General features: G+C 44.3%; 3 protein-coding genes across 3 annotated transcripts; all 3 read left to right on the top strand.

Moving 5' to 3' along the window:
- Positions 1 to 3839: 3839 nt before the first annotated feature.
- Positions 3840 to 4089, top strand: PHALS_01324 (uncharacterized protein; the record flags this gene model as incomplete). Its single annotated transcript, XM_024715699.1, has 2 exons — positions 3840 to 3852; positions 3890 to 4089. The coding sequence occupies 2 exons, from the start codon at positions 3840 to 3842 to the stop codon at positions 4087 to 4089; spliced, it is 213 nt and encodes a 70-aa protein (XP_024581371.1).
- A 2517-nt stretch (positions 4090 to 6606) lies between these two features.
- Positions 6607 to 10921, top strand: PHALS_01323 (dimethyladenosine transferase; the record flags this gene model as incomplete). The annotated part of the gene is made up of 10 exons (XM_024715698.1): positions 6607 to 9095; positions 9171 to 9175; positions 9229 to 9279; positions 9429 to 9565; positions 9642 to 9687; positions 9764 to 10205; positions 10284 to 10449; positions 10516 to 10644; positions 10706 to 10812; positions 10879 to 10921. The coding sequence occupies 10 exons, from the start codon at positions 6607 to 6609 to the stop codon at positions 10919 to 10921; spliced, it is 3615 nt and encodes a 1204-aa protein (XP_024581370.1).
- Positions 10922 to 11107: 186 nt separating this feature from the next.
- On the top strand, positions 11108 to 14113 carry PHALS_01322 (kinesin-like protein; the record flags this gene model as incomplete). The annotated part of the gene is made up of 3 exons (XM_024715697.1): positions 11108 to 12358; positions 12432 to 12473; positions 12551 to 14113. 3 exons carry the CDS (start codon positions 11108 to 11110, stop codon positions 14111 to 14113), a joined length of 2856 nt encoding a protein of 951 aa, XP_024581369.1.
- Positions 14114 to 14241: the final 128 nt, after the last annotated feature.

The following is a 14241-nucleotide window of genomic DNA, read 5'->3' as shown; positions in this document are numbered from 1 at the left end:
CTCGATAGTGAGACCATAGCATCACCTGACCATTCATCTTTGAACAAACCAGGCGTACAGAGATCAAACTTAGCTTCCTCAGTGATGTAGTCGCGTGGGAATCAATCGTACTTGTGCTCCTTAAAGTGGGTCCGTAGCTCAGGCTCAATACAGTCTTAAAACGGATTTATCACAGCTGAAAGCGATATAAGTGGAATCAGTGTCCATCTCCTGATACTGGAAGTCAGAGCGACCGAAGTAGAAATCAATGCAGTCATAGTAAAAATGAAGCAGAACTGGAACATGCGTAGCATAGCAAGCTGATAGATAGCAATTGACAAAATAATTGGGTACTCATTATTGAGTCGACGCTTCTTCATCGTGATTTCACACGCATCATTAAGCTCCTCAAGACCATGGAACGTAAATTTTTCGATCTTGTTTTTATTAGCTTTGTCGCTCGACTCATACTTAACCTATTTGTGCTAGCTCAAGTCCATTCCAGATCGACCAAAAGCACTGTTGCCTACCAGCTTCATCATCTCGGCAATCATCGCCTTCGACATATCAACATCGCCCTCTCGTCAAGCATTTGATACAGTCTCCATAGAGAAGGCGAAAGCCTTGTGAGACTGGCCTTGACAATGTAGTAAGTCTTGGTTATTTCGATACAATGAGAAAGGTACCAGTTGAAGCAAAGGAATGTAGATGAAAATGTTCTCGCCAAAGTAGCTACCAATCAACTTGCGAGCTGATTTTGCTCGGCTTTGCTTGCGCGCCTCATTGTGTTCGATCATATGATTAATAATGTCGCTCTCATTTGTACAGCCGATCAGTACATTCTTGAAAGTTGGAGTCATCTCACCAGAGTACTGTTTGAGGTATTCTGGTATTCGAATATTACACTCGTTAAAGCCGAATACCTTGTCTGCGATTAAATAGATAAAGTGTCTCTGTTACAGGATGATAGCCATCCATCATACGCCTAAACCATAGTCAATCGACCGCATGGCATCTCATTATCAAGGGCCCCTAGATGAAGAGCGTTAGCGTCATATCCGATAATTTTCCGCGAACCTTACCACCGCGAATCGTCGTTTCATTACTCTTGGTGTAGCGATTGAAGATAATAGATGGACCTTCAGCAATGTTGGCCTTCATCTGAGAGTAGATATCCTTCCCTACTTTTCGATTGAGTAGACCAGTCTATCCGGGTTGAACACAAGCAACTTTTTATACCGAAGCCCCTTAAGCTACATGTCGTTTCGAGCGGTGTTGCACTTGACGCGGCTGACTAAGATATTACCGTCGATGTGGCCAACATTATTGTTGATACGATCCGCTGAAGCAGTATCAGCAGTCAGCTGACAGTAGCAGAGACCACACAGATACTTTTGCAATTTCATCGATGCATTCACGTGCTCGAGTGTCATACCGAATTTCGATTGGCCTTAGCATCCTGACTCTTGTAACCAGCCATGCGCTTAGCTGAACTTTTGAACGCGTTAGCAGGTTTCTTATCCGGAGATTAGAGATTATTAAAGCTGGTCCGGTACATGACCCTTTCCGAAAGACTCGGTAGAGACACTCCATCCGCAAACATACCCAGATCGAAGCGCTTAAATAGCTCTCGCTGAGCCTTGATAGCTTTGGTGAAAGAAACTACGTCGAGATTATTGTACCGGATCAGTAGGTCTTTGATCAATTTCATCACCTAGTAATCTCACACGAGCTTCACTCGTTCGTAGTCATCGCTGGTGATGTTTAGTCCACGGAGCTTGCTATCAAAAAGACAGGATAATCGTCTGGTTTAGTACATTGAACGCAATGATGTACTCGTTAAGAAAGAACCCTTACCAAGACCACAGACCCATTTAATTTTTGCTATCGAATTTGCAGCCACCGAGATATGTTGTACGATACTTATCGTAGCTGGTACATAGTTGGTACATAGTTAGTGATATCAAGAATTTTATGTCCGATGTAGCAATGCACCTGTAGCTGGGATTCTTGATGACAGATTTGATGTTGTCGGTACCAACTACGGCAAACAAATCCTTCTTAATCGAGTATATATTGTTTCGACCAGAATAAAATTCGAAGACTGGTACATGGTCAAGCTGCTGTTTCAGTTTCCCATAATCGGACCTTTGCTTACCAAAACCTAGACTGCGGTGAAAGTCAAAGAAGCTGGTATATTTCTCCACTTCGATCCAACTCTCCACATCGAACATCTTGAGGGTCTTGCCTAGATTGACTACTGGAAATTATCAGACCATGAGCGTCGATAATTTTTTGTAGAAGCGACATATGTTTTCGACATTATACCGCTGAATCTTAACCGATACACCACCAGTGCAATTGATTATTTTCGTTAGTAGCATCTTCGGATTGTCATTTACAAAGCAACGCACCCCTTCGGTTAAACTATCAGCTGCTGATACCGACACATGAATGTGTTCGATCGTAAAGACAGTATTGTTCCCGTGTTGAGTCACGGTAGGCTTAAGAATGGCCTCATAGTCATAACCGATGAAGTAATCAATGTATTGGCCAGCAACCTTGATGAAATTTTCGTGAGCAGCGATCGTATCGTGTTCTGAGCCGGTTTATATATATTCGGCTCAGTGGAGAAGCTCCTAAAATTCACAACCTCGCAGTGATTTTTCTTGTGATTTTTAAGTATTTCACTACTCACGTAAATCATTTCACACTTGGTAAACTGAAACTTAGATTATCGGTATTTTTGATGTAGGGATCGTGATTTTTGTGTGACAGAATATCCATAGCTTCATACCCCTTGTCCGACCTACGGATGCGTTCGACATTCCAGAAGCTACATCCATGCTGTATACGTTAATATTGGGCTGGAAGCAGTCCTCAACCTCATCGAGCTGTAGTAGGTCAATAGGATTGAAGTTCCTAAAATAGACTCAGCGTATCCTAGTGACACGATCGTACCGGCATAGACTCCGCTCCTACGCAAGGAGATAAATTTGCGGAATGATTGGCAGTACGATTCTCAGTGCAAACGATCTGAAAGATGGTTTCTACCAGTCAATGCGCAAGAATTTTTTAACACTAAATGCAGTTAGTATCGCCAAAGGTATGCGGTGGGAATGGTGAGTGTTACCACTCGGCTTAGAGAGCGTTTCTACAACCTCTTACAGAATCATCACGAATGCTCTTCGTTTGTCGAGGAAGTTTGCACCGAGCTACCTTGCCGATAAATTCGTTTTTATATAGAATGAAAAGGGGTGAGAAGTCTGAAATCGTCATTTTATTGATCATCTCTGTCAAACCGTCCAAGGTATGCGAGAGAGCAAACTCGACTTTTACCTGAAAAGTGCATATTCTTTATACAAGAGATCCTCTTTCTCGGCTTCAATTTGTGGGCAAGACTTGCGATCGTGATATCAATGATTAACTGGGGCCGACCAATGTGAACAACTGAGACAACGGCTGGGATCGGTAACCTTTTTTGTACAGATACATGCGCAATGATACAGCGGTGATGCAACTCCTAACGGCTTTTGAAAATAGAAGGTTGGGTGGATGATGCAGTAGATATCGGCGTGCAGATTCAATAATACTGATCGTGCTAACCGAACTGATAAAAACTATTCAAGCGGGACCTCAAACATCTGGCGTTGGAATCGACAATACTCCAAGAATATTAAAAGCTGAAACAACGTGAAAAACCTGGTTGCCGAAGATCAAGTGGAGGCGCAATTATGGTTTAAGATTTTGTTGCGTGCCAATCCTAACTGGGTAGCGCTTCGAAGTAAATTAAGCGTAAAACCGGTAAGGATGACGATACATACTTTATTGGTGAAAAGGGATCATTAATTGCAGCCAAAATGGGTAGAAAGAGTAGGACTTATCAATCGATTGACTGTGGTGGCTTCAGAGGCGAAGATTAGGGACATCTGGTGTGATGGCGAGAGTAAATCAATCGATGAGAGCAGTTATATGAGACTTGAAGACCCTCTTTATCACGCTGACGCGAAAGGAATACTTAACGATCCAAGTGAAGGTAATCATGCAGGCCGTACAAAGCAACGTCTTGAAGACAGCTTCAAGTTTGATACATCGACTCTAACCTCATAAGATCAAGTTGATAGTAAGAATTGATTGCTTTGGTCTACTTTTTAGTATAATGCACTGCTTGAGTCGACTGGTTCGTAAAAATAATCATTTCTATTTGTATATCTCATCGTACGATTGCATTGATTTCCTGACGTGTGGCTAGCAGCCCGCATGTCCCACGGGTCTTTCTTGTATGGATTTCCATCTTCTTCACAACATACCGAAATTCTGGTACTTCTGGAATTTAATATTACAGCAAAGTGCAAGGTCTCGTTAATTTTCATTCAGCTATTGTTTCAGATACAATTGTACCTATGATAAGGTGTAAATACAGCAGACATACCCAGTAACTCTCAATCCCAGACTAAGTGAAGTGCACAAGTGTAATGAGCCATACCTAGCCATTACATGATGGTAGACAACGGGGTTGCACGTACCCTGGTATCAAGGGGGTGGGTTAGACAAGATGGTGTGGCCACACCTTAACAAAACGCCTCTACGTGGTGGATTGCCAGTACTTATGCATATTAATAATCTATTTAGTTTAGAAAACAATATACTTAAATATAGACGGCTCTGCCGCAAATAGAGCAAAATAATCTGAACGGAAGATTTTGTTTGCCTTAAATTAAGGTTTTGGTAACTCTTGGAGTAAGCGAAAAGCGATCCGCTACACTCGTACTGGTTCTAGTTTAGAATGTAAGATTTGTGACCTTCGCTTAGCTTCCTTAAAGGAAAAGATCTTGTTGAAGGCTATTCAACGACTTCCTGTAAAATTTAAGTCCAAATTTTTTATGGGGGGTTTTGCACAATGATTGAATTCTTAGTTGAATTGGTATTATTTATATTTGGTGTAGTGATGCCTGACTTGGAGGGAAAAAGAACGCTTAGGGCTCGATGGTCGATTTGCACCTAGAGTATAATGAGTAAATGAGATTTTTACTACTTGCAAAACACTCCCAGAGTCTTAACTATTCCTACCAGTCTGGTTCGTCGCGGGGAAACGACACCTCCCAGTAGGCGCGGGGCGTACGGCAGCCCCACTGCCTGTGTGATTCGTATCCCTTTCGGCATGCGTTGTGGGTACAAATAGCAGAGAAATTACAGTACGACAAATCCCAAAAAATCATTGGATGATGTCACGAATTATCTCTGGAATAATCGGTATAGAGCATTTATCATTGTACTCAATAATAATTCCTACTTCGAATTCTCAACTGGTGATGAGCCCAACGTGTCAACGAAGACTTCAAGTTCAAGTTTTCAGGGTTCATCTGGGTTCAACCTCGGTAGGCCCAAGGTATGATAAATCAGGTTCGTAGGTTTCACTTCTGCGTGTGTAAATACTTTGTAGAACCTTTAGGAGCTTTAGTGTTTTTTAGCATATAGCTTCAAGCATCTCATTTGATTCAGTTCAAGGTTAACTTCATTCCTTTCAAGTCTCTCTCTCAAGTGCGAGTGTGCGTACCGCGTTTGAGGCTGTTCCGGATAGCCTCAAACAACAAGTGCGTTTGTGAGCTCGGTTTTATTGAGTTAAAGCTTCCTCTTTGGGGCGTACGTGATAACCTGTTAAATTTGGAAGCACTTGTGATAAATTTGTTGATGAGGTCTTGTAAGAAATATGCTTAATGTGACGTTCTGTTTGACTATCTAACTTTGAGATACCTGTGCACTTTAAGCTAGGCCTTGGCCCCGAGACTTAACTGGCGGTATAAGTGCCGAGAGTGTGAGAATTCGCTGGCAAGACTCCTTCGGGAACGCCTCGGCCCGGTTTTGATGAAGCCACCACCGCATCTCACCATGTGACTTTTCTGCCAAAAACCTCCAATAGTCGAAAAAAACGTGTATCGAACAAGAGTGATCGATAATTGCCAAATGTTCCAGACAGGCTTCAGCGCGCCGCTCTCCAGTGCACGATTGTGCGCGAGAATGGACACATACTTGCAGTACACTTTTATAATGTGGGAAGTGTTGAAGCAACAGATGTCGTAGGCGTTCTAATTAGGCGTACCATGTGCAATCAAAACTTCTTTACACTCGTCACAAGCGGTGGTAATTAGCGGGCTAGGTCTAATTACTAAGAGCTCTTAGCGACGTGATAGCTTTAATTCCACTCGAAGGCAAAGCTTTGACCATCTTCACGGAGAATTTCCGGTTACTTGACAGAGCCTTCTATTTTGTTTGAGGATGCAGTGGGCGTCACATTTAATGGTGAATCGGAACTTCTGTACGAACACAGTTTATTGTCAGATATGTTCGGTGTCAGAAAGTTGATATACAAGTGACACATCGCGAAAGCGCTCGCCACTGAATCAAAAATGCTGAGATCAGTACATATAAAGCAGAGATAAGTAATCGACTCGTTTACCTTGCGCTTGAGTGAAAGTTATAAGTATACCTGGCTCAAATTTTATAAAAGAATTTTGCGAATTGCTTTTTTTTAAATTGCAATTGTAACGCAAAATCGCCCTGTATGCCCTCCAATCAAAACGACGAGGTTTGATTGGAATTGCTGGCCCTGCCAACATTGCGTTGAGCATGGTCATGAAGCAGCAGGATGAAGAATTGGTGATGACTATTGCATCGGACGAAGAACTTTCCGATGCTGAGGAGAGCTCGGCGTCGGACACTTCCGATGAGGAAAAGGATGTACGACCACAGCAAATTAATGAAAGCTTCAGGTTCGACGATGATGGTGCGTTGCTGGGTGGAAGCTCATGGGACTTTACAGCAGCCATCTCGCGCATTGCTGATATGGAGGATGACAATCCAATTGCCACTAAGCGAACATCCACCCAGTGCAAAATTGACAAGAGGCGAAAAGAGAAGGAGGCCGAGAAGAAGAAAAAACAGGAGAATAAACATCGAAATCTAGTGAAAGAAGAGATTGTTTCAGTTGAAGCTGAAAAGCAAGAAGTGACAAGCCACAGCGGGAGCGAGAATGAAGATGAGGGCGAAACTTTCTCTGTAAACCCGATCGAGCAGGTTGAAGAAGAGGATATCGTGGAGGAGGAGGAGCGACTTCAATTGGCGCTTGTAGATAGCAAAAAGGATCGTCAGTCTCGAGGTGAAATTGTTGACGAGTTAGAGATGAAGAAAGCAGCCGAGTTTTTTGAAGCCGATCCGTTTTCCGCGCAGGAATTTGCCAAGACCAAATTTGAAACATTTGACGATCTGAAACTTTCACGCCCAATTATGCGGGCCATTTCACTCATTGGCTTTGAGAAACCAACGCCTATTCAGCAGCGTGCGATCCCTGTTGCCCTGACTGGCAAGGATATTTGTGCTAGTGCCCAGACGGGTAGTGGTAAAACTGCTGCCTTCTTACTGCCCATTCTGGAGCGTCTGCAATTTCGCTCGCGTCGTGTGCAGTCAACTCGTGTGATGATTATCTGTCCCGTGCGAGAATTGGCGACGCAGTGTCAATCGATGTTCGAGCAGCTGGCGCGTTTTACAGATATCACATGCTCGCTAGCTGTCGGCGGATTGCCTCTTAAGGCTCAGGAGGTTGAGCTACGCAACCGCCCCGACGTTGTGGTTTGTACGCCTGGTCGTATGATTGATCACTTACGTAATTCCAAAAGTATTCACATGGATGATCTAGAGATTTTGGTACTGGATGAAGCTGATCGTTTACTCGAATTGGGATTCACCGAAGAAGTTCTAGAGCTTGTTCGCATGTGCCCGAAACAACGCCAAACGATGCTTTTTTCTGCCACGATGACGTCTAAAGTCGACCAACTGATCGATCTGTCAATGAAGCGTCCTGTGCGCATTAGCACTGACCCACTTTTCGACATGGCAAAGCATTTAGTGCAGGAGTTTGTGCGAATTCGTCCGAATCGTGAAAACGACCGCGAGGCGATCCTCTTGGCTTTGTGTACGCGAACTTTTCGCTCCAATACGATTGTGTTTATGGAGACAAAGCTGCATGCGCACCGCATGATGATAATCTTTGGCCTTGCTGGCATCAAAGCCGCAGAACTTCATGGCAATTTGCAGCAGAGAGAGCGTCTGGAAGCGCTTCAAAAGTTTCGTGACGGTACGGTCGATATTCTTCTCTGTACTGACATTGCCGCTCGAGGCATTGACGTGCGCGGTGTCCACGCCGTCATTAATTACGAGATGCCAAAAGACATCACGACGTATGTGCATCGTGTCGGTCGTACGGCTCGTGCTGGCCGGAATGGTCGCTCTGTCACGCTTACAAGTGAGTCACGCCGCCTGGTGATGAAACAGGTGTCGCGTCATTGTCAAGGCTTTGTCAAGTCTCGTGCCGTGCCTGATCCTGTTATTGCACAATGGAAAGCGCGTATTGAGAGCATGGAGGAAGACATCAAGATGGTCATGCACGAGGAAACACTCGAGAAGCGCATGCGTGAGGCTGAGAAGGAAGCAACTCGTGCAACGAATCTGCTAAAGCACCGCGACGAGATCAACGCGCGACCTGCGCGTACGTGGTTTATGTCTGAAAAAGAGAAAAGGGATGTGAATAAGCGTGCTGAGGATGACCGACACGCCAAGGATGAATTGGCAAATCAAGCAGCAGACTCTGTCGAAACCATATCTCGCGCAAAGAAGTTGAAACTGATGAGTCATAAAAAACGTCGATTGTTCGAGATCCGCGAGCGGGAAGAGCGAATGCTTGCTGATGCTGCTCGGAACGAGGACAAAGAGAGTGGAAAGAAGGATGTTGGTTTCACGTCGATGCACGTTGCTGGAGCAGCCAAGCGTGCTAAAAAAGCTCAGCAAGAAACGGCTCGTTCCCGTGAAGAAGAGTCTATTGCAGAAATTCATGAACGAAAGCGTTTGAAGCGCGAAAAGACTCGCGCTGCACGTAGCAGCCATGGATTAGGTGCGTTCGATGTTGATATGACCACGGACAGCAAAATCGCATCTAAGTCCAGAAAGCAACGGGAAGAGAAGAATCCGTTTGAATTTAAGGAAAAGATCACCGATTTTAAGAGGCATGCGAAAAAAAAATCAGGCGCTTTCAAGTCTAAGGCCAAGTACAAGCGTCGCAAATAGTTAAGCAGACAAGCGCTCTGGTAGAATCGTACAAATTGTATATTTCATTCATCCTTCCTTCACTTTGTTCTCAGCCGTAGTCCAGTATGGTCTACCAAGAGCAAAGTCATTTGCTGTCTTTTCAGATCAAAGTCGATATTGCTGCTACCGCGCTTGCCAAACTAAAGTCCAGCCACATGTCGGGTGAGTATTTTCGCAATCTGCTGAACTTAGCCTCCCACTTCTAGAACTTGATTATGAGAGCGCCTAGGCAAGAAGGCGGTTAAGCTTCGCAGCTAAAGCTTGTAATCTCGCTCTTTTGCTATGATATTCTGCGCTGATGGGAATGTCAGTGTCACTTAGATCGCGAACGCCTCTGAACCGAAGCATCAAGAAGCAGCTTGTAGTGTCTCCAACTTCAAGCATTCCCTGCTTCATGGCGGGCTGTGTTTCGACGAAGGAAAATTGCGGGCGAGCTAATCATTTAATGGTGATCTTCTATTAGTGTCAGAGGTACAAATGTGTTCACAATGTGTATATAATCTCTTTGTTGAAAATTTTGTTAGAAATTATTCAGATCTCTTGTAGAGAGATTTTGTCGATTGGCCATTAGTTTGTGATTCACTAGTTCTTGCAATGCCGAAGGACAAAAAGAAGCGTGCTCGCAATGTGGGCACCGCTTCTGCAGCGCAAAATGCTTTAGGTCGAACTCTTGCTACGCCTAATACAAATTTAGGTCAGCATTTCCTTAAAAACCCAATGATTGTGACGCAAATAGTGGCTAAGGCAGCCATTCGCGGCACTGACGTGTGTCTTGAAGTCGGTCCCGGTACTGGAAATTTGACTGTGAAGCTGCTAGAGCAGGCAAAGCGTGTTGTAGCCGTAGAGTTTGACACGCGTATGGTGGCGGAGCTACAAAAGCGCATTCAGCACACCGAGCACATCAACCATTTGCAGATCATTCACGGAGACGTCATGCGCGTGCAACTGCCGTTCTTTGACGTTTGCGTGGCCAATCTGCCTTATCAAATCTCGTCACCTTTTGTTTTCAAGCTACTAGCACACCGCCCCATGTTCCGTTGTGCTGTCGTAATGTTTCAAGAGGAGTTTGCCAAGCGTCTCAGTGCCAAGTATGCCACAATATCGCAATATTCATTTCAGTTCTGTCCTGCCATTGCTTACTCGGTTTAATGCGACTGATGCTATAGACCTAACGATGAACTTTATTGCCGATTATCGGTGAACACACAACTACTGGCTAAAGTGGATCAGCTGCTTAAAGTTGGACGCAACAACTTTCGTCCGCCGCCTAAGGTCGAATCGCGTGTGGTTCGTATCGAGCCACGCAATCCACCACCACCTGTTAATTTTACCGTGCGTTTTGAGGTATTGTGTATTTGTTCTAGACACCATGGCTGACGGCCTTCGTTGTGTACACAGGAATGGGATGGCATGATTAAGATCATATTCAATCGAAAGAACAAGACGCTGCGCTCTTGTTTCGTCACTAAGTCGGTTCTTAAAATTTTAGAAGAAAATTACAAGACGTATTGCTCGCTTAACAATGAGGTAAGAATGTACTACTGTATATTCAGTATTTGATTAGATTGCTCAATAAAACTACGTATAGCTTCCGGAAGGCGACATCGATATCAAAAAGAAAGTCGAAGAAGTATTGGCCTTTGAAGACTATGGTTCAAAGCGTGGAGCCAAAATGGATCAGGACGATTTTTTGCAGTACGTTGCACACTGGTGTTATAACATTGTTGGGAAATCAAGAAGTCCTCACTTTTTTGTGTGAAGGTTACTGGAGAGATTCAACGCCAACAAAATTCATTTTTCATAGACTTTTGACATTCTAGTCTTGGGCTTGTGACGGCATATAGAATAGATACTCTTTTGTCGCTGTGTTTGTTCACTTGTGTCCGTTATTTATTAAAGTGTGCAAAAATAATCACGTTTACTCGCGAGGAGTCTCTCCGCGTACTGCTGCCGTACGCTTTCACGTGGAAGTATTTCATTCCGTGGGCAAATGGAGCGTGAACGAGGTAATGATTTGGCAAATGACGACTATGGACACAATCTTCGTGGCATCAAACAAGTCAAATCGAATGATAACGATCGGGGTCGTCACCGTGATTGGGATGAAAGCGGTGTGACGAGTAGTACAAGCACCCGCCGTGATTGGGAACGACATCATGACAAGCACAACGACAAAGATCGCACTCAAGACAATGGTCGCGATAGAAATCGTGAACGTGACAGGCACCGAGAACGTGATAGGGATCGAGAGCATAATCGAGACCGAGATCGAGAACGTGACAGACACTGGGATCGTGATAGGGACCGAGACCATGACCATCATCGTGCCCAGAACAGTCGAGATAGGGAACAGTATCACGATTATGATCGTGACCGAGATTACAGCAGGCGCGATTTTTTTTCTGCTCGGTACAGCAGCTCTTCATTCTCTCGTCCAGCCACTTACGATCCTTGTCTAGCTCAGCGAACGCAGCGGCAAGTTTTTCGCGATGAAGGCAGTGAGGATGATGAACGTAACGAAGATGTGATTCGTCGAAAGCAATTGCAAGACGAGTTAGGTCTTTCAGATGACGATGAGCAACTCCTTAGCAATGGTAATGCTGAAAACGTGGATGCCTCCAAATGTCGCAATAGCTGTTTGGCTCGCATGAAGAAGCTTCAGAGTGAGCTGACAGCTGCTCGTTTAGCAGAAAAAAAGATACAAGAATCTTTATGCAATCTACAACTATTGAGTAAATCGCAAACTGCTATTTTGAAAGCCTCAATGAGTAAGAAGATGCAGCTTAAGGATATACTGGTTGAGGATATGACCGTCATCATTAAGAGACTCGAAGAGCAACTTGGGGAAGCTGGAATTAAGATTGAGTCGTGCAATGAGTCCACCTCCGCCAAAAGCTGGAGTCAATTAATGGCTACTAGTATGGCGTCAGACAATGATGCTGAAGCAGAATTTAACGCCATAAAAACTGAAATGGAGCGTTTGATCGAGGAGAACAGAACACTTAAAGCTGCAGCATCGGAGGTTTGCAGCAATGATCTTGCCAAGCACTTTCCCGGTGATACGGCAAACAAGGCTGATCTTGATAGTCTGGAGCTGGAGAATGGACAATTGAGGGCTCAGTTGAAAAGTTTACAGGAACAAGTGGCCGCTGCAGCAGCTTTTCCACCTTCGACTCCACAAACGTCCGACAGCAACTTATCACTAGGTAATGCAGAGGAGATTCGGGCTTTGAAGAGCAAGGTGGGTTATCACATCTTGTCTTTACTGACGATTGCCATTCCTGTTGCTTACAATTTATAAACAAATAACGTAGCTTTCAATAGCTGATGCCTCATATCTTAACGCTCAGAAAAAGGTGTGCAAGTTGTATAATGTGCTTCTATTTTGAAGTCTTGGCAAATGGCAAGTTACTAAATTCTGCTTGTTTGTTAGATTCAACATCTTGAGACAGACCTTGCTGTAGCTTTGAGTAAAAACGTAGCGAGTGCCGAATCAAACGACGAAAAGGATCAGAATTCTGAGAAGAACGGAATCGATTTGCAGTCACAATTTCACGAGATGGAGATTCGTCTGACTGGATTGCAAACTCAATTGGATCAACAAAAGCAAGATAGTCAGGTTAAGGAGTTAACTGCTGTCGAGCGTTACGCAAAACTGAAGTCGACAGCTGAGGGTGAGATCAACAAGATCAAGGAGCAAGCCAAAAAGGCCATTCTAGATCTTAAGCGTAAGCTGGACCATGCGTCCAAGGGACAGCAGCGCGATCAAGTGTTAATTTCGAATTTAATAACAAACGTAAAAGCTCAGCGTGCAAGTTTTATGGCGCTTAGGTCGCAAGTCCTGGCTCAACAGCAGCAAATTCCAGTTTTGGCAAAACATCTGGCTGACAAGATGATGCAGCGTGTCGAAAAGCAAAGTAATGCTATGGCTGGTGTTGTGGATAACTACAAACGCGAGATGAAGGAGCGGAAACGTCTTTTTAATCTTGTTCAGGAGCTGAAAGGAAACATTCGCGTATTATGTCGTGTTCGTCCGATCTCAAGAAATGAAATTGCTCAGGGAAGTAAAATGATCTGCCAGTGCACCCCTGAGGAAATCACGTTGACCGGAGAGAAGGGAAAAGTTAAGACTTGGGAGTTTGATCATGTCTTCGATACAAACTCAATGCAGGACCAACTTTTTTCCGAGGTAAAACCTCTCGTTACTAGTATCTTGGATGGCTATAGTGTATGCATCTTTGCTTACGGCCAGACTGGTTCAGGCAAGACATTCACGATGTCAGGATCTCCGGAGAATCCAGGCATCAATACACGTTCGCTGCAAGAGCTTTTTGCGCGCAAGAATGAACGTATGAAAGAATATCAGGATGAGATTACTGTAAGCATTATGGAGATTTACAACGAACAAATTCGAGATTTACTAGCTCAAAACGCTGCGAGCACAAATTTGCAGGTGCGTCAAGGTTCCATGGGCAATTTTGTCCCGGGCTTGACGATCGTACCAGTGCAGACTTTAGAAGAAGTGTTTGAATTTATCAAGTGTGGAAACAAAAACCGCAGTACGCATGCCACAGACATGAACGAGCACAGTAGTCGTAGCCATTCGATCCTTTCCGTGCAATTGAAAAGCCTGAACTTCGTCACCAACGTCGTCACTGTTGGGAAACTTTTTCTCGTTGATCTTGCTGGTTCCGAACGACTCTCAAAGACAGGAGCTGAGGGGCAGCGACTGAAGGAGGCACAAAATATTAACAAATCACTTTCAGCTCTCGGCGACGTCATAGCTGCTCGAGCTAGCAAACAAAAGCACGTGCCATACCGGAATTCATATTTAACTTACCTGCTTCAGGAGGCACTTGGTGGCGATTCAAAAACTCTCATGGTTGCTTGCGCAAGTCCGGTCGATTACAACTGCGAAGAAAGCTTTTGCACACTCAATTTCGCTGCCAGGACGCGCAGTGTTGAAATGGGCAAGGCCACAAAGAATGTTGCTTAAGCAGCCATTGCGACTTTACTTTAACCGTACTTATAATGCTAGGCAGTGGCGAAGTCACAAGTCACGAATTCTGTCATACCCTTCACACTGCCTCTTATAAACGAAGCATAATATCACTTGCATTCATT

This window comes from Plasmopara halstedii (genome assembly GCF_900000015.1).
Source record: "Plasmopara halstedii genome assembly, contig: Scaffold_1343, whole genome shotgun sequence".
NCBI lineage: Eukaryota > Oomycota > Peronosporomycetes > Peronosporales > Peronosporaceae > Plasmopara > Plasmopara halstedii.
Note: the sequence above shows the minus strand (reverse complement) of the source record. Positions and strands in the feature narration are given on the sequence as shown.